This window comes from Kryptolebias marmoratus, linkage group LG13, assembly GCF_001649575.2.
Source record: "Kryptolebias marmoratus isolate JLee-2015 linkage group LG13, ASM164957v2, whole genome shotgun sequence".
In the NCBI taxonomy this organism is placed as follows: domain Eukaryota; kingdom Metazoa; phylum Chordata; class Actinopteri; order Cyprinodontiformes; family Rivulidae; genus Kryptolebias; species Kryptolebias marmoratus.
The window spans coordinates 12,692,561-12,719,566 of record NC_051442.1 but is presented as its reverse complement, the minus strand read 5'-3'; the positions used below and the strand labels follow the sequence as shown (position 1 = coordinate 12,719,566).

At 46.4% G+C, this 27,006-nt stretch overlaps 3 protein-coding genes across 12 annotated transcripts; all 3 read right to left on the bottom strand.

The window, feature by feature from the left end:
* Positions 1-100: 100 nt before the first annotated feature.
* On the bottom strand, positions 101-5,215 carry zgc:165604 (uncharacterized protein LOC792578 homolog). 2 transcript variants are annotated; one of them, XM_017418045.3, is made up of 9 exons: positions 5,121-5,178; positions 3,819-3,960; positions 3,283-3,541; positions 2,403-2,560; positions 2,256-2,322; positions 2,045-2,176; positions 1,768-1,923; positions 1,263-1,385; positions 101-1,050 (listed from the first exon to the last, which is right to left on the bottom strand). In XM_017418045.3, exons 3-9 carry the CDS (start codon positions 3,344-3,346, stop codon positions 848-850), a joined length of 903 nt encoding a protein of 300 aa, XP_017273534.1. In that variant the 5' UTR covers positions 3,347-3,541; positions 3,819-3,960; positions 5,121-5,178; the 3' UTR covers positions 101-847. The 2 variants fall into 2 exon arrangements, with proteins under 2 accessions (XP_017273534.1, XP_037835121.1); XM_037979193.1 differs by having other exon boundaries at positions 3,819-5,215.
* Positions 5,216-7,173: 1,958 nt separating this feature from the next.
* On the bottom strand, positions 7,174-14,308 carry dlat (dihydrolipoamide S-acetyltransferase (E2 component of pyruvate dehydrogenase complex)). The gene is made up of 14 exons (XM_017418044.3): positions 13,893-14,308; positions 12,718-12,819; positions 12,508-12,632; positions 12,252-12,411; positions 11,795-11,921; positions 11,450-11,637; positions 10,767-10,896; positions 10,587-10,654; positions 10,299-10,409; positions 9,907-10,014; positions 9,710-9,828; positions 8,574-8,736; positions 8,339-8,475; positions 7,174-8,247 (listed from the first exon to the last, which is right to left on the bottom strand). The coding sequence occupies exons 1-14, from the start codon at positions 14,145-14,147 to the stop codon at positions 8,118-8,120; spliced, it is 1,923 nt and encodes a 640-aa protein (XP_017273533.1). The 5' UTR covers positions 14,148-14,308; the 3' UTR covers positions 7,174-8,117.
* Positions 14,309-15,004: 696 nt separating this feature from the next.
* Positions 15,005-26,684, bottom strand: LOC108236956 (dixin). Of its 9 annotated transcripts, none has more exons than XM_017418037.3 (21): positions 26,423-26,684; positions 25,685-25,814; positions 25,120-25,245; positions 24,181-24,412; positions 23,750-23,848; positions 21,548-21,672; positions 21,342-21,445; positions 20,020-20,103; positions 19,717-19,770; positions 19,546-19,596; positions 19,343-19,447; positions 19,153-19,206; positions 18,482-18,553; positions 18,325-18,396; positions 18,161-18,226; positions 17,823-17,972; positions 17,565-17,628; positions 17,382-17,478; positions 17,144-17,252; positions 16,305-16,384; positions 15,005-16,218 (listed from the first exon to the last, which is right to left on the bottom strand). In XM_017418037.3, the coding sequence occupies exons 1-21, from the start codon at positions 26,486-26,488 to the stop codon at positions 16,209-16,211; spliced, it is 1,950 nt and encodes a 649-aa protein (XP_017273526.1). In that variant the 5' UTR covers positions 26,489-26,684; the 3' UTR covers positions 15,005-16,208. The 9 variants fall into 9 exon arrangements, with proteins under 9 accessions (XP_017273526.1, XP_017273528.1, XP_017273527.1 ...); XM_017418039.3 differs by having other exon boundaries at positions 17,823-17,969; XM_017418038.3 differs by having other exon boundaries at positions 21,342-21,442.
* Between the last annotated feature and the right edge of the window lie 322 nt (positions 26,685-27,006).

Sequence of the window (27,006 nt, the reverse complement as noted above, 5' to 3'; positions counted from 1 at the left end):
ATAAGAGGCGCTGTCAATGAATGGTCCATTTTGGAACTTTTGTCATATATAAAGGTGCTTGCACCTCCCAGTTTTTGTAACTTCACGCTCTGATCAAAATGGAGGATTTCAGTGCTCTAGCGGAGCTGGTTCGCCTGTATCAGCATTTCTATGATCACAAAGGTAATCAAACTGTTCAAAACTCACGGACGGATACTGAACTGATGTAAGCGCCAAGTATAAACGTCTCCACCGCTTGCTCAGGTCAGAGCGCCGTACGTGGAGCCCTGCATGACTAACTGCGCCTTAATGCTGCAGCAGTGCGGCTTTGTAGTTTAACTGAAGTCGTACTAAAACATCACAACTTCTTACATATAGAAGGCGCTCTGTGGTTTTTTTGAGAAAACTGAAGGCTTAAGTGCGCCTTATAGTCTGGAAAATACAGTACCTCAGCAGAATGGCTCATGAGGATTTGTTTCTCATTGTAGCTCGAGATAAGAGACGTGACTTACTGAGGGAAAAAGTCCATTTTAAAACGAGAAATAACTTAGTAAATTTTATAACCAGAGTTTTTCATTACGAGAGGTTTCTCAGAACTTGTTTTGTCAAAATGAGAGACTAATAATGTGTTTTCTTCACCTATAAAAGTTTATTTGGGAGAGGAGAAACTAGCTCGGTTAGCTTAAGATGAGAGGATAGTTAACTAGTGAGTTTGGGGGGAAAACAGGACGTCAGTATTTAGAATTTAAACCGTCTGTGGTCGGTCGGTCTGTTTGCGTTTAGTTGAACCCTCCTGCTGGAGTTCAGCTGCTCCAGCAGCACCTCGCAGTTCTCAGAGTTTTTGTATTTATTAGTCCCTCAGCGGCCCTCAGACGAAGGAGCGCTTCATCAGGGTCGGGGTGTACCGGATCTCGTTGTAGCACTCCTCTTCCTCCGCCTTCCTGTCCCTCCACCTGCCGTCCTGCCCGATGCGACGCAGCCACAGGACCAGCGCCAGGAGCGCCAGCAGCAGCAGGCTCATGGTCAGGGTGAGCAGCACGCCCTGCAGGAGGCCCGAGGAGCCGGCCGGGGCTGCGGAGACGCACAGAACCGTCGTTTTAAATTTAAAAAACAAAACTATTAGTATAAGTTTGAATGGACCGGTGATCAGCAACTGGTGGCCTGTGGGCCTTAGACAGCCCGGAAACTACTTCCACGTGGCCTGCAGAGTATTAAATAATGACATTTCTGCACAAGGAACCGTTGGGTTGAGGCTCGTGACGGGTGGGTAAAGAAGCACTCACCGGTGTAAACGGCCAAGCTGACGTAGCAGTTCTCTGTTCCCAGGACGTTGGTGGCGGAGCAGCGGTACAGCCCGGACGTCTGAGACGACACGTTGACGATTTGGACCGAACCCGTCGAGTCACCTGAGAGACACAAGACTCAGATTCAGATCAACGACCTGATGGGAGAGGCTGTCGACTTCGGCCTCTAAATTCCCAGAAGCTCAGCACTGAAACCCTTATAAACAGCTTTCCAGGAAATATGATGCAAACTGGCCCTGAATTAAAAGAAACCAAACCAGCTGCTGAGAGGTAAAAATAAAATGGAGATCTTCAGGTGTTGTTTTTTTTTTCTAAACTAAATATAGACGTAAATATTCAAACAGCAGTTTTCTAAAAGCTCATCCTTGATTAGAAAACACAGCATCTGTCAGCTCCATGCTTCGGTTTCCTTTTTTTAGTGTTGGCTTCAAGTAAAACACACACCTGCTGTGTAACTGTGTGTGTGTGTGAGAGAGACACTGACCCTCCATGTTGACGGGCAGGGAAATTTCCTCGGGGTTCACCTTCTCCCAGCGGATGTCCGGAGTCGGGACGCCCTCCTCCACCGAGCAGGACAGCCGGACGCTGCCGCCGACGTCCACGTCTCCGTCCCATCTGCAGTCAGGCAGCGAGGGCGGCTCTGCGGGGGGAGGGAAGGGGGAGACACCCGGGACTTTGTCACGTTTAATGTCAGGACAAACTAACGCTGAGAGGTTCGCTTTGAGAAAAGGAAAAAAAAAAAGGGCGCCGCGCCCGTCTACCCAGAACGCTGAGCTGCAGCTCCCCGATGCCGGGGTCGGCGGCCTCGGGCAGGTTGTTGACCACGCAGCGGTAAACGCCGGCGTCCGACACCCGGCTGTCGTTCAGCAGGATGTCTGCGCTCAGAGGAAGACCTGCGGGGAGGAAACGGGCTGCGGCTCAGTCTGGCCTCGGGGGGTCACACGAGGGATTGAGAACCGGCGGCGGCGGTACCTGTGAAGCCCACCCTGCCGACGAAGGAGGGGTCCTCGATCACCTGCCTGTGGTCGTACACGATCACCTGCAGGCAAGTCAGACGTTCAGGCGCTGCGTTCGCGGAAAGGCGCGCCCTGGGAAAAAAAAAAAAACGGGGTTTCTGACCTGAATGGGGGACCCGGGGCTGGAGAAGCGGGCCAGCGTCCAGATGATGTTGAGCCTGGAGAGGCGGGAGGAGGAGGTGGAGAAGGAGCAGGGCAGGAGGACCGAGTCCCCGCGGACCACCTCCACACTGGACTCCCTCATGCTCACCCTGAGGGCCGCTGGAAGCACAAACACCCAACAGATTCAAAGGAGGAAGGCTTTTCGGGGCAGAAGCTGCAGGACATATTTTAGATCGTCTCGTCTCATCAGGCGGGCCTCTCAGCGACGACCGCCATAAATGTTGGAAGAGCGGAGCCACGAGAACTAACAACCGATCTGAGTCCAGATAAGACTTCGTTTGGGTCAGGATCTGGAGCATTGCACCATTTGGGGACCCCTGTTCGAGATTATTTATTAAAGTTCCTGTTTTTCTTGTCAACATTGTGCTTTGAACCCTGGAGTTTCTCTGTTGATGTGAGGACTGAATCCCCCCCACCTCATTACTGCAATAATGAACCTCCTCGTCCTCTGACACCCCCAGGCCTTCTGATTGTGTGTGTGTGTCAGTGTGCACATGGGTTTTTAATTAAACCTGACAGCTTTTGAGAGTGAGCCAAACCGATCACAGAGCGGGAGGAACAACAGCCCACTTTCAGCAGCCTCTCTAATGGCAGCAGATGTAGGACGTCAGAGCGGAAAAAGGTTTGAAGTTAAAATGTTGCTCTTTAAAATGCATCTATGAGTGCCGGATGAACCTCCTCGCCGCTCGTCGGTTCAGCTGATAAAACTGGAAAGCGTGAGGTCTCGAGCGGCTCTACGAGTCTGCGCCAAACCTGGCCGAGCTCCCGATGCCGTCTCGGTGTCCGAACCGTCTTTTGTCTCGTCGGAGCGGTGGACTCACCGTTCTGAGTGGCCAGACTCGCACACAGAGTCCAGACCATCCATCCTCCGCGAGAAGGGTCCATCTCTGACAGAGGGGGGCAGAAGCTCCTGGACGGGTGGCCAGAAGCTCCGGCCTCCAGTGACGCGGCAGAGACCCTCCTTCTCTCCCTCCCTCTCTGCTCGGGAAAGACTGGAGTTTGGTTTTAACGGAGCTGCAGGACGGCCTCCCCATCACTAATGGGACGTGTCCGAAACCAGACTTGCAGATCAGAAGAGACCTGTGGGTTCAGGAATAAATGGGAGCTGGTTGCATGTTCACTCACGACCAAAAGCTGTTTAATGAAGAGTCGATGTTTCCAGTGTCGATCTCTTTCTTTTTTTTATAATCCATCCAGCTTTTTGAGATTTGACCAAAGAGTCTGGAGTTAAGACCTCCTCCGCCCTTGGATGAGCCACACACAGGTTGGATGGAATACGGTTTCCCAGATTTTCCACATTTTTGGTCCAAAGGTTACACTGTTGCCCTCACCTGACTGTGGGCGCACATGTACTCACCTCCACCTGCTGCTGATGTCGAGGTTAAGGCCTCAGATGGAAACGGTCCCGGGCCGGGCCGAGCCGAGCCGAGCCGGGCCGGGCCGGGTCCCTCCTCGCCGTGGCGTTGTTGAGGTCATTCTGATCCAAAGGGCTCCCTAACCTAAGAGATGAAGATTTCAACACTTTTTTTTTTTTAAACAGCAATCAGTTCGCTGATTGGATTGATTTCAGCTGGACTCTTTTTTTACAGCTTCCCTCATGCCTGATGTGACACAAGCTGAGGAGTTTGTGCCAAAACTTAAAAAAAAAAGAGGTGAAAATGTTTTTTGTTTTTTTAAGGGAACTTTTAGACTCTTCGTCATGAATTATTCTGCCTCTGAAAACGACCCGATCTGTGATCACAAAGCCTTTACCTGTGACTCTACAGTGGTGTCCAATCCTGGTCCTGGAGGGCCACCGTCCTGCAGATTTTAGATGTTTCTCTGCTCTTCAGCAGGTCTTCAGGCTCTGCAGAAGCCTGTTAATCACTCGGGTCGTTCAAACCAGATGTGTCAAAGCAGAGAAACAACTAAAACATGCAGGATGGTGGCCTGCTCTACGATCATCCCATTCAGGGGTTCGAACAAGACAAATTTACTTATAAAAACACTAACCCCCCCTCCATTTATTGAGAATCATTCTCCAGTCATGACAGTAATGCCTCTGCTTGTTTGAACACCTAAAAAGGCTTCTGCTTCTTTAAAACGACTCGTAACTCCCACATCAGTAAAACTGCTCTGAAGTCAGTATTTGATGCGTTTCCTTTTTTTAAAACTTTAATGAAACAATCCCTGGACGTACGTCTACAGCCGATCAACCTTTGGAAGCCACCCCAAACTCAAGATGGCCGCCACAGCCAACGTGGCTGTAGCTCGCTTCCCTTTAGAGACCCTGAGCTGAGGTTTGGTGCGGAAGTAGCCGAGCGTCGTTCCCAACGCGAACTCCCTGCGGGAGATCCAACTTTGGCAGGAGCTGTTGGAGTCCACCCCCTGTTTGTCTGTTAGCAAAATATCTCACGAACCAAGGGGGCAGGCTTGAACGAAATGTGCAGGAAAAGTCATCTACAGCAGACTACCCTGTTGAACAGTGACGTGCGGTGAGGTTCATGGTTGGTGAGGCACTGACTCCTTTAGAGTCAGATTTACAAATATATATATAAAAAAAGGGTAGCTTATTTAATTGGCAGCTGGCTATTTCATATCTCATCAGCGTTCTTCTCTCTCTAACACGTAAGGTACGTACTAAAGGTACTTAAAGATAAGGAAAAAATGTTACAATTACCGTTTTGGCAGTCCGATGGAGCAAAACAAAATGAACGGCTCGCGGCAGTGCACGTGACTCTCACTCGCCTCTGCAGCAACAAGCTCCCGTGCGCCCCCTTCGGTGCAGCAGAGTACTGCCTGCCTCACCCTGTGCCTTTTCACCGCGGTTTTATGTCCCCTCAGCAAAACTAACAAACATTAAACAGAAATGGTTAAAGACATTAGCCAGACTGTGGAAAATCAGGAATATAAACCATTATATTGGCGACATGCAGCGATACGGCAACAGGCACGGGACAATTGCATCAACCCAGTTTGTGATGGATTGTGCATTCAGAGGTTTCACCCTCGTATTTGAACAGGAAACATGCGATTTCAGCAATTTTGACTATAAAAATGTTCGAAAATTAGTCATGCATAAAGATCAGTGGACAAATATTAATATTCATTTTATGTTATTATTTTTTTTTCTTGTCATGATGCCTCCCCTGACTGCTCGTCCCTGCCTTTGAAGATGACATTGGTCAACAAGTAAACCACTGCGCCTCGGTCAGTTTTGCAGATATCGAGCTGAGACCGACTCGAAACACGTCCTCTGAGCGTCATGGTCAAGACAACTTGACGGCAGAGGGGAGAGACGACAGCTCTTAAAAAAACGAGTCAATGATCGGTTTCGCCAGGAGCTGCTCTGTCACTTGGATCCCAGGTCGCCCCGGAAGAGACTCGGATCAGCGCTGATTCGTGGATCCGAGTCAGGGAAGAGAGAGGGAGAGAGATCAGAGGCTGTCAGCGGAGGTGAGGAAATATTCAAAGGCGTGTTTGTTTCTGTCACCTCCGGCGAGAAGGAGCCCGACCTGTGGGCGACAAACGAGCCGCCGTTTGACGGATTTACACGAGAATCCTTTCTGTGACTCGATCCTCCTGCCGAGCTCTGCTGGGCTCGTCCCGATCCCCCGGGTTTCAGAGAGCGCCTCACGTTTCCGCCACCAGGGGGTAAAACTTAACGCCAGTCAAGATTTAATGAGCTTCACGTGGCAGGAGTTAATCGCTTCAAACGCACGCAGTCGGTGATGATTTGCAAGCAATTAGAGCTGTTTTATTTTTATGTTTTTTAATTGGTAAAACGAGCAGCGGGGCTCAGTTTTTTTTAAACACTGAAGCAAAAAGAGCTCCGGGCTCGAGCTGCAAATTAAGATTCTCCAGGTTCGCGCTCTTTTCAAGATGTCAGACTTGACCTTTTTTTTTTTTTTTTTTTGTCCGAGTCCCAGTCCCTGACAGCAGCTGTTTTCACGTCTGCGTCTCTCAGTTTGTTTGGACTCCTCTCCTGTCTTCCATCACCTCGTTACCATGGTGATCTCAGAGGGATGCTGCCAGTCACTCTGGCCTCCACAGATCATCGCTCGCTTTGGTCCGGGTCATCGGCTGTTCTCGGACCCTTTCTGTTTTTAATCACAGACCAGCCAGGGAGGTGGGGGGCAGTCCTGCTCTTCAAGTTCTGCAGTGGTCCTCCAGGACCAGGACTGGACACCGCTGGCATGGACTCCATACTAGGGGTCCCCAAAAAGGCAGGTTTTTCCAGACCTTTAGACCGCTGGTCAGACGGCCTTTTCACCAGTGACACTCTCCGGCTCCTGGGGGACGTGTGGTCCTCTGAAACACCTCCTGCTGAGGTTCGGTGCGGAGGAACAGCGTCCAGGATCTCACTCGTTCGGTTGTGATCCACATCTCCTGACCCTGGGTGAGGTCTGGAACGTAGACGGGCTAATATACCCGAGGCGTCGCTTCAGCTCGGCTCCTTTTTCAGCCTCTTTACCGCGGCCTGTTGACCCCATCACACCGTCACTCGTAAACAAGACGAGAAGCTTCGAACTCGCCCCTGAGCTACGTAGGAGCGTTCTACATGTTTCCTATAAATTTTCATTTCCCTAAATTGATGACGGTGTCAATGATGTCCTGTTTGCATGGACCCAATATCAGGAGGCAGGAGATAATGCGTCCAACGTGTGGTGTACCCTAAAAAGGCAGGAAAGAACCAAGTGTAACCAGAATCAGCTGATGCAGGAAAAACAAAGTTTCAGGTGCCATAGATTGTTTTTATTTTTATTTTGAGTGGGTCAGCATGAACTCATAGTAACAGCTGACCAACAAGTTTAGAAAAGAGACAACGGGAGGCTGAAGGCTGAGATCTCGACAGTTTCTCCCAAGTTCTACACGTTGGGATCATGCTGTTGCGTACGGTTTCCTCTCATAACCGGACTCTTACGATAAAGTCTACCGACGGCAAGGTTTAAACCTCCCAATTTATTTTAAAGAACATCCAGCACCAGGTTTGTGCGTTTCAGCTGAGAGAGACAGAGAGAAAATACAAACAGACTGAAGAGGGAAACGGCAAAACTGTTCAGTATTTGTTGTGAGAATCTGTCATCCTTCAGGACGATACAGGTTGGAAATTATACAGTGAGATCTCCATGGAGATTGGTTACTTGAACGAAACAGCTCACCATCATTTACATAAATATACAGCACTGTGTTCATCCACAGTGAATAATATACACACTGCAGCATTAACCCACAGAAAACTCGGCGAGAGTGTGTGTGTGTGTGTGTAGCCTCTCTTTTCTTGCCTCCAAGAGGACAAAAACTCTTTACTTAAAACTGTGGCACTTCTTGTTCCTGCATCATATTCACACCAAATCACAGATAAAAGTCCGCAGATGGGACGCGTAACACTTTCTTTTTATGAAACATTTTGAAGGTTTCAGTGACGTACAGCCGGACTTTTCCTTCCCTAAAGATAAATTAAACTAAACTCGAGTTTCTCATCAGATGGGGCCAGAATAAATAGAACGGAGGGACACGAGGAGACGAAGACAGGCAGAAAGGACAGACAGACAGACGGGTAAAAGCGGAGTGAGTTCTGCCTCTTCCCCTTCGAGGTTATCTGGGAGTGACCCTGTTGGCGGGAGGTCTCTTCGGCCTCTCGGTGTGCCGCTGGCGGCGTTCGGCGGCGGTCTCGTCACAACAGCATGGTGACGGGTTTCTCGAGGAACTTGCGGAACTCAGCGAGCCACTGCGCGCCAACCGCCCCGTCCACGACCCGGTGGTCGCAGCTCAGCGTCACCGACATCATGCTGGCTACGTCAAACCTGTGAAACCCCAAACGGACGCGGCGTCAGCTACGAGTTTTAACCTGCGGAGCGCAAAGCTTTTTAGAGCGCCGCCGGCCATGACACTGACCCTTTTTCGTTGTCAGCGGGCATCAGCCGCTTCTCAGAGCCTCCGACGGCGAGGATGCAGGCCTGAGGGGGGTTGATGATCGCTGAGAAGTTCTTGATTCCAAACATCCCCAAGTTAGAGATGGTGAATGTTCCTCCCTGGTGGAAAACAGGCCAATGACACGTTAAATTTGTTTCTTTGTCATGATTGTTTGAAATGTGCGCTCCACCTGAAACGGGTGGGTGACGCGGCGTACCTGGAACTCGTGCGGCTGCAATTTGCTGTCTCTTGCTTTGGCGGCGAGGGCCGACACGTCGGCGCTGATGGCGGCCAGGCCCTTGACGTGGGCGTTAAACACGATGGGCGTGATGAGGCCGTTGGCTGTGCTCACCGCGATGCTCATGTCCACCACGTGATTCCTGCAAACGTTTTATAATGTCAAAAAGGATGTTTGCAATGTGACTCTGTTTTCACATAGAGTGTTTTAAAAATGGGCCTTTAGTGCCCCCTGCTGGTAGTGCTGTGAAGCTGCTTTCCCCTTGCTCTTACCCTTTTCCTTTTCTTTAAATAACTGACCGAGCCGTGAAAGAATGCTGCCTTTACTTAAAGGTAAGATCAGCTAGAAAACCTCCTGATTACCAAAACAATCTTTAGTTACTCCAGTCAAACATGACTGTGATAAAAAAATACTCAAGTTCGAAGGCAAATTTGTCCCAAAGAGAAAAATGCATCTATAGAGGAAGCAATAAATAAGAAAACTGAGGATTAGGTTAAAGATATGGTCCATAAAGAAGCTGTAACACCTCAGGAAAAAAGCCGAAACGCTGAAAAGAAAGGGTGTTCTGAGCGATTTCAACAAGCTACAACATGCAACACATTTCTAACTTCCTAGGTAACGAGGGTTTAGGTCTCCAAGCAAGAAACTTTTTTTTTTTTACTCTTGTTTCCCACATTCACGTCAAAAGCTGAGTGCAGAAGTTTCCCTCAACAATGTCCTTTTTTATGGGGTGTATTTTTATAAGCAATTACTACTACATATCACGACACTGAATGACATTCGATTTGTCTTTCACTTTTGTCTCAGAGTTTGTGCTCTCCTCTCTGTATTGTCCACATGTGCACGCTTGCGTCGGGGCGACACTACGGGAGGTTACGTTCAGCCATCTTACAGCTGAGCTTTACGCCGCTGACCCGTCAGAGTTAATTCTGCAGCCTTGTGTGTCGTTTTTGTTTGCAAGTTTAAAAAACATAAAACTATCACATTATCTGGGATAAGAACTTCTAGGCAGATCACAGGAAGATGTAGAGCAGGAGTTAAAGTGATTATTATTAATAATTTCTTACACACGTGTGTTTAGATACATCTGCTCGTGTGTTGTTGTTTTTACTCACTGACGGATGACTGTGTCCATCCAGGAGGAGTTGCACTCGGGCACTTTGAGGCAGGCCAGGGCGCTGGCTTTGATGATGAAATCATTAACACTGAGTTTGATGTTCTGGGATTTGACCTCCTGCGAAGGAAGGTGGTGAAGGTTATTCAGCGGCTTGTTGGTCACAGAGACGACACGCGAACACCGAGCAGGCCTGACCTCGTTGAGCTCTTTCCGGAGCTCGAGCACTTGGTCCATGTTGACGTCTACAGACAGGTAATAGTGGGGGATGGTTTGTTTGGACTGCATCAGCCGCTGCGCAATGACCTGCAGGACAGACGAACGCCAAGCCGTAATTCATCGCAGACAGGAACGAGGCGCGCCGAGCCGGCCCGTTCCGATGAACGGATGAGCCGGCTGCGGGGCGGAATATAACGGCGCTTAACCGTGACAAAAACCCTGCCTTGGGATGTTGACTTCAAAGCTGTGAACGCACCCAGCATCGCATTCTGGACAAAAGGAGCCTGTCGGTGCTGGCAGAGAGGAAAATCCCCTCTGACCGCAAGAAATCAGGTGTGTGTGTGTGTGTGTGTGTGCATGAGAGCTCTCACCCGGCGGATGCTGCTGATGGGGATGTCTGTGAAGGTGCCAGCCGGAGCAGCTGCTGCAGCGGGAGGAGCAGCAGCCCGGGCAGCAGCTGGAGCGGGAGCAGCTGCTGCAGCCTGACAACGGAAGAGACGAGATTTCATTAGAATAAAAGGAAACCTGCAGGATAAGATGTCACCACATGCAGTATTCAAAAATAACTCAATGGGAGAAAAATAGAACATAAAATTGACAAAACTGGACTGAATGTTCATTATTACGACACATCAGGAGGGGGGAGGGGCTTCACTTACAGGTGCAGCCTTTGGAGGGACGAAGCTCTCAATGTCTTTTCTGGTGACGCGTCCATCAGGACCAGAACCTGAAGGAGAGAGAAGATATTATCCTGTTTCTTCTCCGTTCTCCACCCTTTAATCCAAGCTGCGAAACGCTAATAATAATCCAGGTGTGGCGCATTCCCTCTAGTCACCTACCGCTGACTTGGGCCAGGTCGATTCCCTTCTCAGCAGCAAGCTTCTTGGCGAGTGGGCTGGCGAAGACGCGGCCTTTCCTCGGTGCCGCTGGAGCGGCGGCGGCAGCTGGAGCGGCACTGGGAACCGCGGCCTTCACGATAAAACACAAAAGTTGAGTCCGAATCTTAAAGCTTAAAACTGAAAAAAACAGAGCTTCAAATTTCTGGGACTAATTTGGATGAAACACTCCCGTTATGTTCGTAAAAAAGGCAGTTTTCCTGCAATAATAAATAAAATACTCTGCTGGATGAATGAGATGCACTTTTAACACCGGAGGAGAAAAGGAATCTGAACATGCGGCAAAAGGTAGAATTGAGGCGCTAATTAGCTGCAACGATAGGCAATCTTTTGACTGCTACATTTTTATGGCTAAACTTAGAATGTTGACATAAAGTCGTGGAATAAAAAAAATAATAGAAAGCAATAAAAACATCATCAGTTTACACTCATGATGTAAATCTATTCAGCTGTAGTTCAACCCAACAGCCACACGCTCCACCTGGAAGCCAGCTGAGTAAAATCCGAATCATAATGTCAGACGTGGTTATTTGTGTTCCCGAGAACGTCAGCTCTGCGTAACGGCTGGAAAGATTTCCGGGCTTCGGCGCGCACGTGAACGCATCCTGAGAAGAGGCTCGTCTCACCGCTGCGGGAGCGGGAGGCGGAGGCGGCGCCGACACCTCTGCCACCCCGGTCTCCACGTAATCCTTGAAGGTGGCGATGTCGCTCTCCCTCTCCACGATGATGCAGAGCGGCGTTCCCAGGGGAACGTCCCGAGTTCCCTCTGCCACCAGGATTTTAGCCAGGTAGCCTTCCTCCTGCACCTCGAAGCCTGCGAGAAAACAGGCGAAGGGGACATGGACGGACAACAAATAAATCAAACGGGCGTTTAACATCAAATCAAACACTAGCAGAGGTGAAATTAGTGGATAACTCCGTCTGGGTCGGACTAAACTTCTCGCCAATGCTCCAAGCCGGCGGGGATTTACCGATAGTCGCCTTGTCGGTCTCGATCTCAGCCAGCAGGTCTCCTTCACTCAGCTTCTCGCCGACTTTCTTCTCCCAGCGCTGCACTGTTCCCATCGTCATGGTGGGGGAGAGCGCAGGGAGCGGAATCTGGAAGGAAGACGAGGAATGTGCGCAGGTTTGAATCAGGAGGAGATTTCATCTTGTTCACAGCAACAACAGACCGAAAACAAACACCGGGAAAACACTCTTTAAACCTCAGGCGGTTTGTCGCTTTTCCTGTTCGTCTTACTGACATAAGAAAAAAAAACAAAAAAACAAAAACGGGTCATGGCACAAAATGAGCCAGTTCTGCCGGTAAGACACAGCCTCTACCCTCATAGAGGAACTCCACCTGCGACTACAGGAACTACAAACACAGCCTTCATCACTCTGCAGCTCCATTATTACTACCAATGTTTGATGTGAGAGCATGCCCACCTTCATGTGCGGGGGGTAGAAGCTGCCTGGGGCTGCGGGAGGTGGAGCTGCAGCAGCTGGAGGAGGAGGAGCAGCAGCAGAGGTAGCAGATGAAGGAGTAGCGCCGGCGGCTTTCACCGAGTCCAACGTTACGTCCTTAAAAGCTTTGATGAGATCTGGGCTGCAGGTAAAAATTATTAAAAAAAAAAAAGATTATTTCGCCAGATACTCATTCTGATTGTTCGTTATGGTCCGCGGTTTGGGAAAACCTGCCGACCTGTCAACTGTGATGCAGATTACGGATCCAACGGCGACATCTCTGGTGCCTTCGGGAACGAGGATCTTTGCCAGATAGCACTCCTCCAGCATCTCGAAACCTACAGTGGCCTTATCTGTCTCGACCTGCAGAAACAACAGGTTTTATTTAAGAAAAAAAAAAAAAGGGAAAACAATCATCCTCCCCCCACACACGCACGCAGCTCCTAACCTCAGCTATAAGGTCACCCTCGCCGATTTTGTCGCCCTCCTTCTTCTCCCAGCGGGCGATCGTTCCCGTCTGCATGGTGGGCGAGAGCGCGGGAAGCTCCACCTGGGGGAGAGTTGGAAACACGTTCAACCAGGTCCGTTTACAGGATCCTCGCGGCAAACATCAGACGTCGTGAGCTCAGCTGCAACATCATCATCTCCTCGTTCCAGAGTTCAATAAATGACCGCACAAACCCTCATATCTGTGGACTTAATGGCTGCTACTACGGTCAGGTGACATCTGATAGCAGAGATAAGCAGGAGCTACCAGTTGTGAGGCAGACAGAAGATAAGAATAGGACTCCCAAGTAAATCCAGATTATTTCAGAAACAAACAAAAAGGATCAAACAGGACTCACTCGTTTTAGAGAACCAGACAATATACACAATAAATAAATAAATAAACAATGTGGAAACGATGCAAAGCCATCTCCAGATTAGATAGATAAATGGACGATCGCATGATCCTGAAACCATGTTTAGTTTCAGGTTAGAAAGTTAAACAAACACAAGCTTTAATGCTTCTGAACAGCAGCTAAATTGCTGAATAAATACATCCTAAACAACTAATGTTGGATCAATATTTAAGTGTTTGTAAAAAGACTAAACCATAATTTACATGCTGTTTAATTGATCACACACTCATCGCAGTAAAAACAGTGGCTCAAGCTTACAAACAACATAAATGATTCATTCCTCGGCTCTAATATCAACAACTTTTATCATCTTCTTATTAAAGAAAACGACTAATAATCAAATGTGAGGTCGAAAATGACTCAATAAGGCGTTTTCTTCCAGTGTGAACAGTTCATAATGAGTACCTGATAATATGTATGCAGTGTTTAAATGAGAAAACATCAAACTAAACCACGTGGACTGACTTTAGAGACAAAATAATACAACATCATAGTTGTTCCCATTCATTCCAGGTGCACGATGGGGTTCATTTAAACCCATAAAACACTGAAAACTAGCATCACAAACTGGAGCTATGACTCAGTTAGCTAAATGAGACACTGTGTCATTCAAAGTCATTAGTTGTACAGGTGTGACGGCTCTCTGGTGTACCTGGCAGCCTCTGTCTGAGCGAACCGGAAGTCCCGGTGCTATAGCAACCTGACAGCCGGGCAACGTTACCTTCTGATGGGGCGGCAGGCTGTAGAAACGCTTGCTCTGACACCGCAGCCAGGTCGTCCTGTGGCCGAGGCCCGAGCCCAGGGGCACAGCCCGGGACCCCGCTCCGCAGTGGAGCCGCCTGACACCCCCGGCTCCATGCACGGAGCGGGAGCGGGAGCCGAGCGCCGCGGCAGCAGGCCCGGCCGCCGCCGCCGGGAGGACGCGGGGGCAGGCGAGCCCCGGAGACGGCCTGAGCCGCAGGATTAAACGGAGCATTTCGCAGCGGTTGAAACACAACACCGGGTTGATAAATAATGTATCTTCTTCACAGCGGCATCAGAAACGAGCTGGCGCTGAATATTCCTGGGCTCCGACTTCACTCCTCACTTTCCAATGACCTCCTGTCAAAAAAGAACCGCAACGCTTTACGGCTCCTCTGCTGTCGTAGCTGCAGGAGAGGTGTCGTAAAGACAGCCGGTCCTATTTCAGTCACTAAATAAACTTCAAAAGCTAAACGTATGAATAAAACACACAAAGCACAAAATAAAAAATAATAATAAAATTAAATTGACTTGATTTAGGTGGTAAATTATCCCCGAATTACAAGGATAGTTTACTGCGATACCGCTAGTGACCACAAGATGGCGGCAAAACTTCTGACTAACAAAGGACACTGAAGACTAAAACTAAACTATCGAAACAAAAGTTGTTTTTTTAATTAAACTTCATATTTAGAGCTTTTTTTGTCACGTTTCACTGACCAAATGCTAATAGCAGAAATACAGTAAACAGTAACTATGCTGGTGTAGATTCTCAGTCATCCAGGCCATGGTAAATTCAAAAAAGGTTAAAAAACAAGAACAACTGAACAGAATAGAAGTCCAGTTGTTTTTGTTTTTTAACCTTTTTTGAATTTAAACAGTAACTAGAACTGGAAAATTAAAACTTAAAGCTATTTAAAAAAAACATAAAATGTGTCAAAAACATCAGGAAACACCATTTTATATTGAGGAAAAAATGTAGCAGGCTTTCTGTAACTTAACTGATCGTTCAATAAACAAACTAAAGCAAGTATCTTGGTTAGAAGACAAAAATGCAGACATGTTTTTGTTATAAAAAATGAAACACTGGAATAAAAAAAAAAGTTTTATTTCAAAATATCTAACATTCAACAACGCCCAGTCTTCAATACTATTGAAAACTAAATCACACAGTATATCCAAATTTAAGAAAAAGAAACTTCAGTGTACAACGTAAGTGCAAAACAACCATCTCACTAGTAAATTGTACATTTTCCAGTACAGGCAGTCATGGCATTAAAAAAAAAAACTAATTCAACTGAAACACCCTCTTGTTGGCTTTTAGTAAAGGCAAACACACTGATCTGAAATGGAAAAAGGAGCACTTTGATTTGTGTTTAAGCTCACAGAACATAAACACCAAATAATAACTGTTTCGAAACAAACATTTCTTCAAAACAATAAAAAAAAACTATATCCACAGCAGTTTGAAAAGAAATTTGAGGCGCTTTCACTTAATATTCTCTCTTTAAACAAATCAGAAACATCAAAAACTCGTCAATATTTTAAAATAATGAGGAACATGGTGGAAAAAAACTAATAAAATAAGAATTAAGTTAAGACAAACAGAGTGCTGTTTTTTCTTTATATTTCTACATATAAGCTCCAGCATTTTCTCCTTCAGTTTGTTTCATTTAATCGGTCTTTCTGTCGCAGTAAAACATTTTTTTGCAGGCATCTTGAGAAGACAGGTGCTGTGTTTACTGTCATTATATGTAACTCATCCAAAAATGTAAAAAAGGTACGTGGATTTAGCTCAGAGTGCCAACAGGCCAGACTGTGGAGAAACTTTCAGCATGGAAACTTAATTTTACACATATTTACATTTAAAACACAAGACTGATGTGTCTGAGTACAAAACTACGTGTCTAAAGGTTTTTCTAACCTTTAATCTGGTGGTGTTGGTTCTAAAGGCCACATAAAGTGATGCTAAATAACGAAGCACCTTAGTAAAAACGTCTGCCCTGCAGCGGGCAGAACGTCAGCCCCGCGGTGGTTCTGAGGCCGTTCAGTTTACAGCGACGTTCTTCGCTGTTTGAGTGCAGTCCTGATGCTTTAGTTACAACCCTGCGGTGGTAAGAACATGAAGGAAAAAACAAAAAACAGCTTTTCTTTGTAAGGCAAAGAGTTTCAGTCATCAGCTACTGAACTGGATCAGAACCAGAACCGGTCTGTTCTTACAGCTTTAAACTGTGGCTTCATGGGCCTCTGGGATCAGGAGCAGAAACAAAAAGTGCCACAGCTCCTCAGCTTCAGTCTACAACGGCCTGCAAACACAAAAAACAAACTTTGTTATCGCTGAAAGTCAATCAGATGAAGTGAGAGCCAAACTCAGACTCAGACGTGTTGTTACCTCTCCTCTCCACGGTCCTCTTCCAGCCACGCCACTATTTTCCCCTCCCAGCCCGGAACGACCGCCGCGTCCAGGAAGACCTGCAGGGACAAACGGAAACCTTTTATCCTCACTTAGCTCACGTACACAAACAGAAACACTCAAGCATTTATTTTTTTTACCACAGAACAAAGACAACAGGTGTCCCCCATCATGTCTTAAACTGCCTTCAGTTCAGAAACTCTTACTTCAGAATAAAACTCATCTTTAACCACCAGGTCTGTAAAAAATGGAACATCTCGAGCTTTCACAGCTAAAGGCTGGTGATGAAAGCTCAGGTGGGAGATTTGTCCGTTTGCTGCAGACGTTTAGTTTAATTGCTGACAGGAAATGCAGAAATCCAACATTTATAACTCTTAATAAGAACGTGTCAACCTCAGGAAAACTGGTCTTATTTTCCACCAAAAGCTTCGAGTCACACAAACGACATCACGAAAAGTTCACCTGCAGTAAAAAATTATTTACACTTTTTTGACTCGTTACTTCAGTTTGAAGCACGACGAGCGTCTGAAGAAAAAATCTTTGATTCAGGACGCTGGAATAAACAGTTTGCCTCATTATAGAGTTCTCCATTTTAATCACAAACACCTCGACTACCTGTTCCTACTGTGTTGTAGATGTGCTCGCAAGAATTATTGTTTCCAGCAACTCTAATAAGCCAAAAGCACTTGTTTATGTGACGACTAGAACTTTGATAATCCAGGAAAATGTGGGAATTTTCTACCAGTAAAGACCTAACTTTAACAACTTGCGACTTCGTGTTGGAAACCACCGATCTGCTGCGGGGTTCCTGTCTTTACCTCCTCTTTGATGGTGCCAAACTCCGGGTCCAGGGCCTTGAAGTGATATCTGTAGTTCCCCTCTCGATCAACAGCTGCCTTAACGTCTTTGAGCGTCACCTCGCCGAGCCTGTGCCGAGGAAAGTCGCTCATTAATTTTCCCCCTCTCCTGTGTGTTCAAACCAGCTGAAACTTAAGCTTTAATCATTTAACCCATGCTTGAGAAAGACACGATTTTCACAGACGAACACACTCTCACCTCTTGGGGATATTGATCATGGAGGGTGTCGGAGATTTTCCAGTAAAATACAGGATTTTAGTGGAGGACGAAGAATTATTGTGAGACTGACAAACGGCTGAAACGAGCAATAGAAACAGTCCAGTCAGGAAAAGCTTAAACATTCGGCGCACACACGCACGTGTACATGTCTGAAACTCTTACTGGTGGAGGGCCAGGAGTCCAGGTCTGCGTGTTGACCTTTACGTCTTGGAGACTTCCCTCTTGCCTGAACACAAACAATGTTCACAAAGATAAAAAAAACACCAAAACAGACTTTACAGCATCATTCTGCTGCAGATTTTACACACAAATCTGTACTCATCTCTCTTAAAATCCCCATTTTAGTCACAAAACAGCCTAAAAGAACCAATCCCCCCCACAGAATTGCCTGACGCGTTAAAGCGCGCGAGGCCGCCGTACCCGGTTGGCGTGCAGCGTGCGCAGCCGGTCCATGAGCGACACGATGCCCTGCTCCAGCGTGTCCAGGGTGTGCTGCTGCGGGTCGTGGTCTCGGAAGTTGTTCCTCAGACTCCGGAGGGAATCTCGGAGCAGCTGCACCTCCTCCGCCTGCTGGTGGAGCGCGGGAATGAGAAACTGATGTGTTCAATTGTATGCGGCTGTTAGCTAAATACAGATTCTTCTGCTCAGAAAAAAAAATGTATTGCCACAGGGTGTTTTTTTCGTTTTCCAAAAAAGGCATTATTTTACAAAGGTAGTGTGAGGGGTCTTGAGTTTCATGAGGTGACACAGATACCTACGCCTGACACAGAAGGAGCTGAGTTTCCAGAGTAAGGGTATCCATTATTTTCTGGGCTGGTGGAGATCTGAGGATGAGGGGAAAATGGAGGGCGGGTGGGTGTTCGTTAAAGCAGACAGGCGTATACGACAGCATGACAGACAGATTGTAACACCAGAGCGTTACCTCCTGCAGATTTCTGCTCATTAGACCCTGCAGCAGGCTGTTTTTATGCTCGAACTCTCTTTGCAGTTCAGTCTGTCAAGAGACACAAATGATCACAAAACAAACAAACAAACGACACTAACAAGTAAAATGAATAAGCTTAAATAACTAAACGGACCTGCTGGTTTTGGCTTTCTTCAAGCTTGTGCTTGATTTGCTGAAGTAATCTGTCCTTCTGTCCAACGTCTTTCTACAGCCAGCCACACAAAGAATGAACACGTTTTTAAATTAAATTTGGTGCAACATGATTAGGATGAGTGAAGTCAGCGTAGCAAGGCCACCCGTCCCCTCCCAACCCGTCCATCCTCTACATGTTCTTAACCCGTTAAATAAACGACGCACGGCGGCGCTGTAGCTAACTGGGTCGGGCAGTGATCGAGCTAATTCAATCATTCATTTCTCAACTCAGATGAAATCAAACATTTTACAACAGACGTCGGCAAAGAGCTGAGCGGAGAGATGGCACTTTCCACTGAAGGAATAATCTGAAAATTTACAGCCAATCAGAGCAATTCCTCAGCTTCAGCCCGGCGTGAGAACAGGAAGTTAAACACAGGACTTCCTGCTGCTGCCTATTACAGAACTGTATTAATTTAGACCCATTCTGATGATCAGTTTTTGACAATAAATTGGTAACCAGTAGACGGATTTTAAAGATTGAAATTGTGTTGGATTTGTCTTTAAAACATCTATTTAATGGTATCAAAATCTGTCGTGTTTGATGAGGTCATAAAGATCAGGTGGCCTCGCTACCTAGTTAAAGTAAAGTAACAAATCAGAGGGTGCCACCTTGCATTCGGTCCACAGTCTGTTACATTCCTCCAGCTTCCACTTCAGTTTTGCCTGCAACACGTTACAGAAGTGAAAGATTTCCTTAAAAATAACAAAACTGCTCTAAACAGTGTTTTCTGTAACAAAGAGCTGGCTCGTGAGTAGCACCACGAGTTTACAGAAGAGCTTAAAGACATTTTTTCTGTACATTCTGGTTGTTGAGTTTGTCCTTCGTCATGCTGGCTCGGAGCAGCTCCTGCTTCAGCTGCAGGATCGATGCTTCCTGGGAGCACAGCCTCTGCTGCTGGGCCTCCTGCACGTTTAATGAGACAGACAGACAGACAGAAAGTGCAAATCTCACACTGGAACTCCGCAACAATACGACGGGGGGCGTGGGTTTTTCTTGCTGACCTTGACTCCCTGCAGGTTTCTCATGTCCTGCTTGCAGCGCAGCAGCTCTCTCTAACGCAAACAGCACAATGAATTAAACATCGACCGCAAGTTGCCTCACGGCATCAACAGAAGAATCCAATATCCTATCGTTAGTTTGAAAGGAACGTCGCTAAATCCACATTTATTTACCTTTAGCTCCCGGACCTCCTCCATACTCTGATCCAAACGACTCCGAATGACGACCTGGACGGAGAGAAAGAAGGGGGAGTGTGTGAGAGCTACAGAGGAGTGGAAATAAAAGGAAACTGATACCCGTGTCACTCTCTGACACACACACACACACACACACACTGAGCTAAGAGAATCTGATCTGCAGTGAACACAAAGCATGAGTGAAAAAGAGGATAAAAATGGAGAGGAAAGTAACAGAAATTCAACTGTGAAGAAAAATCTGTGAGTGTGTGTGTGTGAGGGGGGGAACACAAACATTACCAGCTGCTGCTCAGCGTTGCCTGCGTCCAAAGCCAAGGACACGTCCTGCTCGTCCTCAGGAAGCGACCCGTGCAGCAGCAGAGACTGCAGAAACACAAAGAGCCTCCGGTTCAAGCATCGGAAGGTTCCCAAATATAAAATATAATAAACAGGCAGTGCATTAAAAAATATATGAATAAAAACTGGGTCAGAATAATCTAAGTATTTGTCCAGATTCCACTTATGAAGGAAGCAGGAGTCAGCAGCACGGGGAGAGTCTTGCACAAACGTTCCTCATGAGATCCTCTATCCAGAAGCAAAGAGCACCACGGGATGAACTTTGACCTCAGTGTTTCCTCCCAATTAATTCTACTTTCCCCCTCTTCTACCCACTTATCTGCTAACGCAACAGATTTAAGGTTGTTGAATTTGGTCAAGCAGTTGTGGAGCTGAAATAAAGAACAAATTAAGCTAAAAAAATGAATGAAAAGCTGACTTTGTTTCCAAAATCAGTTTAGGGATTTTTCACTTTGTGTTCATGATCTCAAACTGGTTTTCAACCTTTAAGTGACAGGATGAATGGTGAATGTTTCTGATGGATCCTGGCGAGGTGAGCAATTTTATCTTCTAGTGGGGGCAGTGGTGGAGCCATAGGGTGGCACCATAGATTAATCTTCGGCCACCCCAATCATTTGAGAAAACCATGCTTTTTAGTTTTTATTTTTATTTTTAAATTATAGTTTCTATAGATGGCGGCGGCCATCTTGATTTTTGACATGGAAGCCCAGTTTTTGATAGCGACCTTACTTGTACCTGGATGCATCCACACATCAAAATAGAAGTCGGTACCTCGTCTATTTTTGAAGATATGGACCTCACAAAATGAACTGGATAGACGGACGGAGGATATTTCCAAGTCGCCTCTTCTTGTTGCAACGGAGGACAAAAAGCCTCTTCATTACAGTTATATGAGCTAGCTTTGATTATTTATTATATTCATAAAGACTGAAGAAAAAAGCTGCTGCCATGAATAAAAAGCACTAAATAAAAACCTTGAGGAACTTCACTAACGTCTCCATCATAAGACAAACTCAGCATCACTGCTGGAACACACAAAAGAGACATCCCAATAACTTTAGATATTTAACACTAACACCTTATCTAATTCTAGTTTACTGGGACTAAATTAACAGGAGAACATCTTTAAATAGCTAACTGTTTATTTTAAATTGTATTATTGTGGCAGGCCTGCCAAAACCAACAAAATAAGGTTTTTGTTTAAAAACAGCCTTCAGATGGAAGTTAAAGATAGAAAACTTAAAAACCTGAAACCGTGCACCCACCTGTAAAGCAGAGACCATTTTCCGCGTCTCCTGCACCTCCTTCTCCAAAGCTTCGCTGTGAGACTCCTCCCAAGTTGCCTCCTCGACTGCACGGGGCGACTCTGCTACACACACACACACACACACACACACAGACCGGCGTCACACCAGCACCAACAATCTCAGGGTTTGCTGAGGGGGCAGGGGGTTGGACGGACGGCACGTACCGGCGCTCCCCTGATGTTGACAGTCCTGCTGCCCGTCTGAGTGGCTGCTCGGCTGAGGTCTGGGCGACGACAGCGGACTGACGGAGCTGAGGCTCGGGGGGAAGGACACAGCACCCGTTTGTGAACTCATTCGACAAATAAAAAAAAAGCGCAGCTCTTAATGAAAACACAAATGCTCTAAACTGTTCTGTGGTTCTTAAAGCTCAGGACCCGAGGAAACGTGCTTGGAGAACAAGTATAATGTTTCATGGTACTTTCTTCTAGGAGGCTCAGAGTAATAAGACAAGGAACATGATTTGTTTTCGGCTTCCAACACATCGACTTCAAGAACAGAACGTTAACCTGCTGCCATTTAGGGTTTGGACTTTTTTCAGGCCATCCACACACTTTTCCATGGCTCAGTCAGAACCGACTGTTGGCTTTTTCTCTTCAGAATAAATGTGAGATTGCAAAATCTGCAAATTAGCCATGACTACAAGATCCATGCAAACGGCAACTGTTGTTTTTTTTATTTTCATTTAACATCACTTAACTAGTTATTCCTGTAATAAAAAAGAAGTGTGAGATAGACTGGTAGCCAATGCCTCTGAAACCATCTGGAGTTTTCAGTCGTAATACAACAAATACAGATTCAAATAAAGCGACAATACATTTAACAAAATGTATTTTTCTTTCTCTATCTATTCAACTTCAGTCATATTTGTTGAATTCCTGCCTCAATGTGGAACACCGTGAGAGCAGAAAGAGACGATCCAGTGGAGAAAAAAATCCCCCATAAATCACATGACGTTAACCCTAGTTAAGAGTCTGAATCTCTCCTTTCATCACGCTCCAGCAGTGTCACCTCTCCGTTCCTCGTCTTACCATTTAATCTGCGTCGCCCCCATAATGGGCTACAGGTGGTCCGACCAAAGCAGAACGCTCCTAAAGGTTTCTTCAGCATCAGCAGGTCGACAAACTCGTGGAAATGAGTGATTCTCCTCATCCTGATAGAGCCCCGCCACGCCCCCCAGCCAGCCTAAAATAAATTCTTACCGTAGCAACCGAAGCTATGATCAGCACTTCTTACTGATACTGCATCAGCAATGGTTAAAAAAAAAAACCCTCGTGAATCAGAAGTTCACACTAAACATGTGACCGGAGCGAATAATAACACAATTTTTTTTTCCTGTTTTTCTTGTCGTTCGCCCATTTCGCCTGGCTGAACACACACGAACATGCAGCAGGAGAACGCTTGGAGAACTGACACCAAAGTCATATGCTCTGTCAGGCAGTCTCACACACACACACACACACACATTTACAAACCACAAAATGTAATCCACTGTTTGCAAAGTGTGGAGAAGTCACTGTCAAAAATGGAAGATAATGTCCTTAACTGTAGGCAAAAAACAGCAAAAACAGCGTGTTCTCTCCAAATTATGAAACCACATTTGACTTTAAAAAAAACCACGTTTCATCAAGACTCAACCCGACTCAAACCACATCAGCATTTTCTTCCGTTTACTATTCACAAAGACGCCGAAAAGAAAACTAATCAAACATGAATCTGAAGAGTTTTAGCTCACATTACTGAAAACAACACAAACCTATTACAGGACTGATTTATTATGAAACATGTCAGTGATGTCGCTGGCTTAAATTCAAAATTTAAAGCTAATTTTTTTGTTTTTGTTATGATTAAAAAGGTAAAAGTGTTTTTTTTAAAATCAAAGACAGGAAACCCTCCCAGTTCAGCCCACTTTCTGGAGTCAGTAAAACCAACAATCGTTCCTAAATTCGTTCTCAGACACATTAGTTTCATAATCATACCTGTTTTTAGTAACCTGACAGTCTCAGTGTGTGTTTTTCAGATGCTGCCGGGCTGGAATGTGCTCTGGCCTTATAGTAGCAGCACATCAATCTTAAAGTCAATTGTGTTTCTCGTAACCCATTTTTTTAAGAGCGGCCTCGACTCCGAGAGCTCTGGTTGTAGAGGTTAACATCCACCACCTCTCTAATGTCTGCTGCTGCTGTTGCAGAAACTATTTTGTCTAACGTCTTTGGTCTGGACACTGAAGCTCTCGTGTCTCACATATGATCTCCTCCCTCTTCCCTCCCCTTCAGAGCTCAAAGTGCAGATCAGCTCCCAAACGTGCAGACGGAGACAGAAGTGCAGCTACGCAGAGAGAATTAACCTGAGCTTGTGCGGCAGCAGCTCACCTGCTCGGCTGAGAGTTGCTCTGCTCATCCGTGCCTCTTTCGTACTGCTGAACCAAGGCACGAACGCACACGCTGTTCTCCCCATCCGACCCCCAGACGCTGAAAAAAATAATAAAATAAAAAATCATACACACACAATGGAGAAATGACACATTAATCATTAATGTGTAAGGGAGTGTTGGTATATAAAGGTGAGCCTCACGTCAGCGGCTACGAATAATCTGCAACAGAGTGTAACTTGTTTGTCCACCAGGGGGCAGCAGAACCTCGAAGGCTGCTGCTCCACCTCTGAGCACCGTGTTCAGAGGTGTAGGTGATGCTCAGAGGTGGAGCTGATTACACCTCTGACCCAAACAACACGTGGCGTGAAGTGTAAACACATTCGTTTTAGTCTTCGTGTGTGATCACTCTTACAGCTGCACCTGGCGTACCTGCTGACACGCGCGGCGCGGGTCAACAGCGACGCGTCCAGTCGAGCCGACGCCAGCGCGGCGGCGGCCCCTTGAGCTAAAGCGACAGTGGAGTGGGGATTGTGGCTCGGGATGCCTCTCGCCGAGCCCCGCCCACTCCCAGAAGCTGCCCTCTGATTGGCCGAGGGCTTGAAATGGGCCGCCAACGCCAGAATGATCCTCATCACAGATTTCAGGTGACCCTCGACAATGTCTGAAAGCGGCAAAGCAGAAAGTTTAATTGCCCTGCGAGCTACACGTATTGAGTTTTTAAAAGGGAAACAATTCCGGTATTTCTGAGTTCGTTTGCAGGGACAGGACGGGTGAACCGCAGCCCCCCTACATCTAACGGTTTTTATCTGTCTCCTCACTCATTCATTCCCCTTTTATTTTTGGTTTCTTTATTTTTGACATGTTATTTGCCATCCACAAGGGGGTGCTGAAGAACCCTCAGCTCCCCCAGTTCCAGTGAATCCCAAAACACAAAATTACTTGGCAGGAAAGAAGGATTTCAGTGTTTTAATTATTAGCAGTGGTCTCTATAAAAGTGCTTTTTGCACAGAAATGACATCAACACAAGCTCAACGAAGAAAAAAATGTTAGGAACGCCTGATCTTAGATTAAAAGGGGGGAGAACAAGTAACAACTAGACCTGTCCCATCACCAACAATTAACCCCCTCAATCATCCGAGGACTTGTTAAAGCAACCATAAGTCATTATCTTGTCGCCTATTTGTGTCTTCAAGCTACTGACAGAGTCTGAAGGTTAGTTTACATCACAAAATGCTCCTTCTCAATATAAAAGGCAGAAATTTCTTTTGTTCGGTGTCCAAAAAAAAAAAGATTTTTTTTTTAGAATGACATGATTATTGAAAGTGTGTTAGACGAAGACGAGACATTTTTCTCTTTCCTGTGTGTTACCTCTTGCAGATATGTGTGGCATGCGTATGTGTCTGGAGGAAATGAATCGCAGGACTTCCTCCACATTCTTCCTGCTTTCTTCCTCGTTTCGCGGAGGTGTGAACACTCCCTCCAGAGCCTCGCCAGCTGCCAAACACGGCGAGAAAAGAGCAAAGGCAAGGGAAAGGTTAGGAACGTCACGTGACTCCGCTCTATATGTTTCATTTGGACAGTTGGGAAAACAAACTGTTTACCAGAAGAAGACGGATTGTCTCTTGGCAAAACAAAGTTACTTTATTCACCCATCCTTAAAAAAGTTGAAAGAGAGCAATCAGTGTGTGTGAACTGTGCGTGTGTACACTGGGTTTAAGCCCCGGGTTTGGACCTGTGTGTAGTTTGCATGTTCTCCTCGTGTTTGAGTGGGTTTTCTCTGGGCGCTCCGGTTTCCTCCCTCAGCCTAAAAACATGCATGTTAGGGTGCCCTCAGGCCCAGGCCTCCCTTAAAAAAAGAGACCTGCAATCCCAATGGGACTTGCCTGGTCAAATAAAGGTTAATAAAAAAAAAAATAAATACAAATAAACTTACCTACAACCTCGATCAGCTGCACAAGCACGACTCCATCCTGCAGATCGTGCCTGAGGTCTGTGATCGGCTTCAGGCCCGGTTTCCTCCTCAGCTGAGAGTTCACCCAGGAAACATAGGCTGCCAGCTGCTGCTGCAGGTCATCAATCACACACACATGCAGGGCTTAGTGACAGGGGCCACATAAATCTCAGACAAATAAGAGCCTTTGTTTAAAACAGGGGGCAGGGGAGGGAAGGGGGAGTCAGGGTGGGCCCATTGTCCTGCTATCTGTTGAGAATTTCACTTTCTCCGGTTCATTTCGTGTTCATTAGGCGCTCAGCAGTTACCGGCGGGTCACGTGACGGCCCGTCGTCCCGGGTTACGCCACAAAGACCGCACGCAGTTTGCGCACAACAGAGAGAGAGTGAGAGAGAAAAAATACATTCTTCTTTCGCTTCCTGACACTTCTCTGACCGTATCACTGCGAATAAATGTGACAAACCTACACCCCGACAACGTTATTACAGCCTCGTAAAACTATTTGCTGTAATTTGTTGTTTTTTTACTGTTTGAAACCCACCAACGAGCTTCCGCAGCTCCCCAGAAACTACGTTAATTCTCGAGTTTTTTTGCGTAAAGCCGCGGCTCTTTATTGTCCAGCAGGCAGTCGGTTAGTAACTTCACCCGCCCCCCGCCTGCTGAGTCCACAGCCTGTGCCAAACTTTACCAACAACATTAAATGCAGCATCGCCAGGTTACCTCGTTGTAGCCCCCGTGATGAAGAACCTCATCCAGCGAACTTCCTCTCGAGAGTGAAGCGATCATCTTTTCACTCGAAGCCCCATTTAAGACAGTTCACCGGTTAGCTGTCACACCAGCAGCCGGACTCTCCCCCCTCTCCTGACCCCCGGTACGAACCACTGCTGCCCTCCAGCAGACGTCAACAAAGCCGGGCTGAGCAGAATTAATGGGTCGGGCTCGGTGTTACCGTTAACTCTGTACCGCTGTGGGCAGCCACGGAGAGAGGCGGAACTTCCGGTTTCAAAATAAAGCTAAATTTCACCAGCACTTCCGGGATTCATACTGGAAGTGAACGAATTACTCTAATATTTAATTTTTATATATATTAACTAGTTGTTTTCATTTATATAGTTTATATGAAGTTTAATGCCTACAGCAGGTGTTGACAGATTTGATTTAAAGATGCTTCAGTCTTGTTTTAACACTAATGAAGACAAAAACTACTAAAAACCTTCATGAATACGCTGGATTTTGAATCTCTTCGTAGTATTTTTTTCAGAATTTATTGTATCTTTAAAAAAAAACTGTGTGGTTCATTGATT

What these genes read in the sequence shown, in the direction of transcription:
- dlat (XM_017418044.3), bottom strand. Translation starts at nt 14,147, where the DNA reads ATGCTCCGTTTAATCCTGCGGCTCAGGCCGTCTCCGGGGCTCGCCTGC. An exon ending in CGACCTGGCCCAAGTCAGCG is followed by an intron (nt 10,655 to 10,766) that starts GTAGGTGACTAG and finishes TCTCTCCTTCAG; the next exon opens with GTTCTGGTCCTGATGGACGC. An exon ending in ATGGACACAGTCATCCGTCA is followed by an intron (nt 8,737 to 9,709) that starts GTGAGTAAAAAC and finishes AAACGTTTGCAG; the next exon opens with GAATCACGTGGTGGACATGA.
- zgc:165604 (XM_037979193.1), bottom strand. Translation starts at nt 3,346, where the DNA reads ATGGACCCTTCTCGCGGAGGATGGATGGTCTGGACTCTGTGTGCGAGT. An exon ending in CGGCAGGGTGGGCTTCACAG is followed by an intron (nt 2,177 to 2,255) that starts GTACCGCCGCCG and finishes TCCTCCCCGCAG; the next exon opens with GTCTTCCTCTGAGCGCAGAC. An exon ending in CAGCTTGGCCGTTTACACCG is followed by an intron (nt 1,051 to 1,262) that starts GTGAGTGCTTCT and finishes GCGTCTCCGCAG; the next exon opens with CCCCGGCCGGCTCCTCGGGC.
- LOC108236956 (XM_017418037.3), bottom strand. Translation starts at nt 26,488, where the DNA reads ATGATCGCTTCACTCTCGAGAGGAAGTTCGCTGGATGAGGTTCTTCAT. An exon ending in GCAGCTGATCGAGGTTGTAG is followed by an intron (nt 25,246 to 25,684) that starts GTAAGTTTATTT and finishes CGTGTTTGGCAG; the next exon opens with CTGGCGAGGCTCTGGAGGGA. An exon ending in ACAAACTCAACAACCAGAAT is followed by an intron (nt 19,207 to 19,342) that starts GTACAGAAAAAA and finishes AACGTGTTGCAG; the next exon opens with GCAAAACTGAAGTGGAAGCT.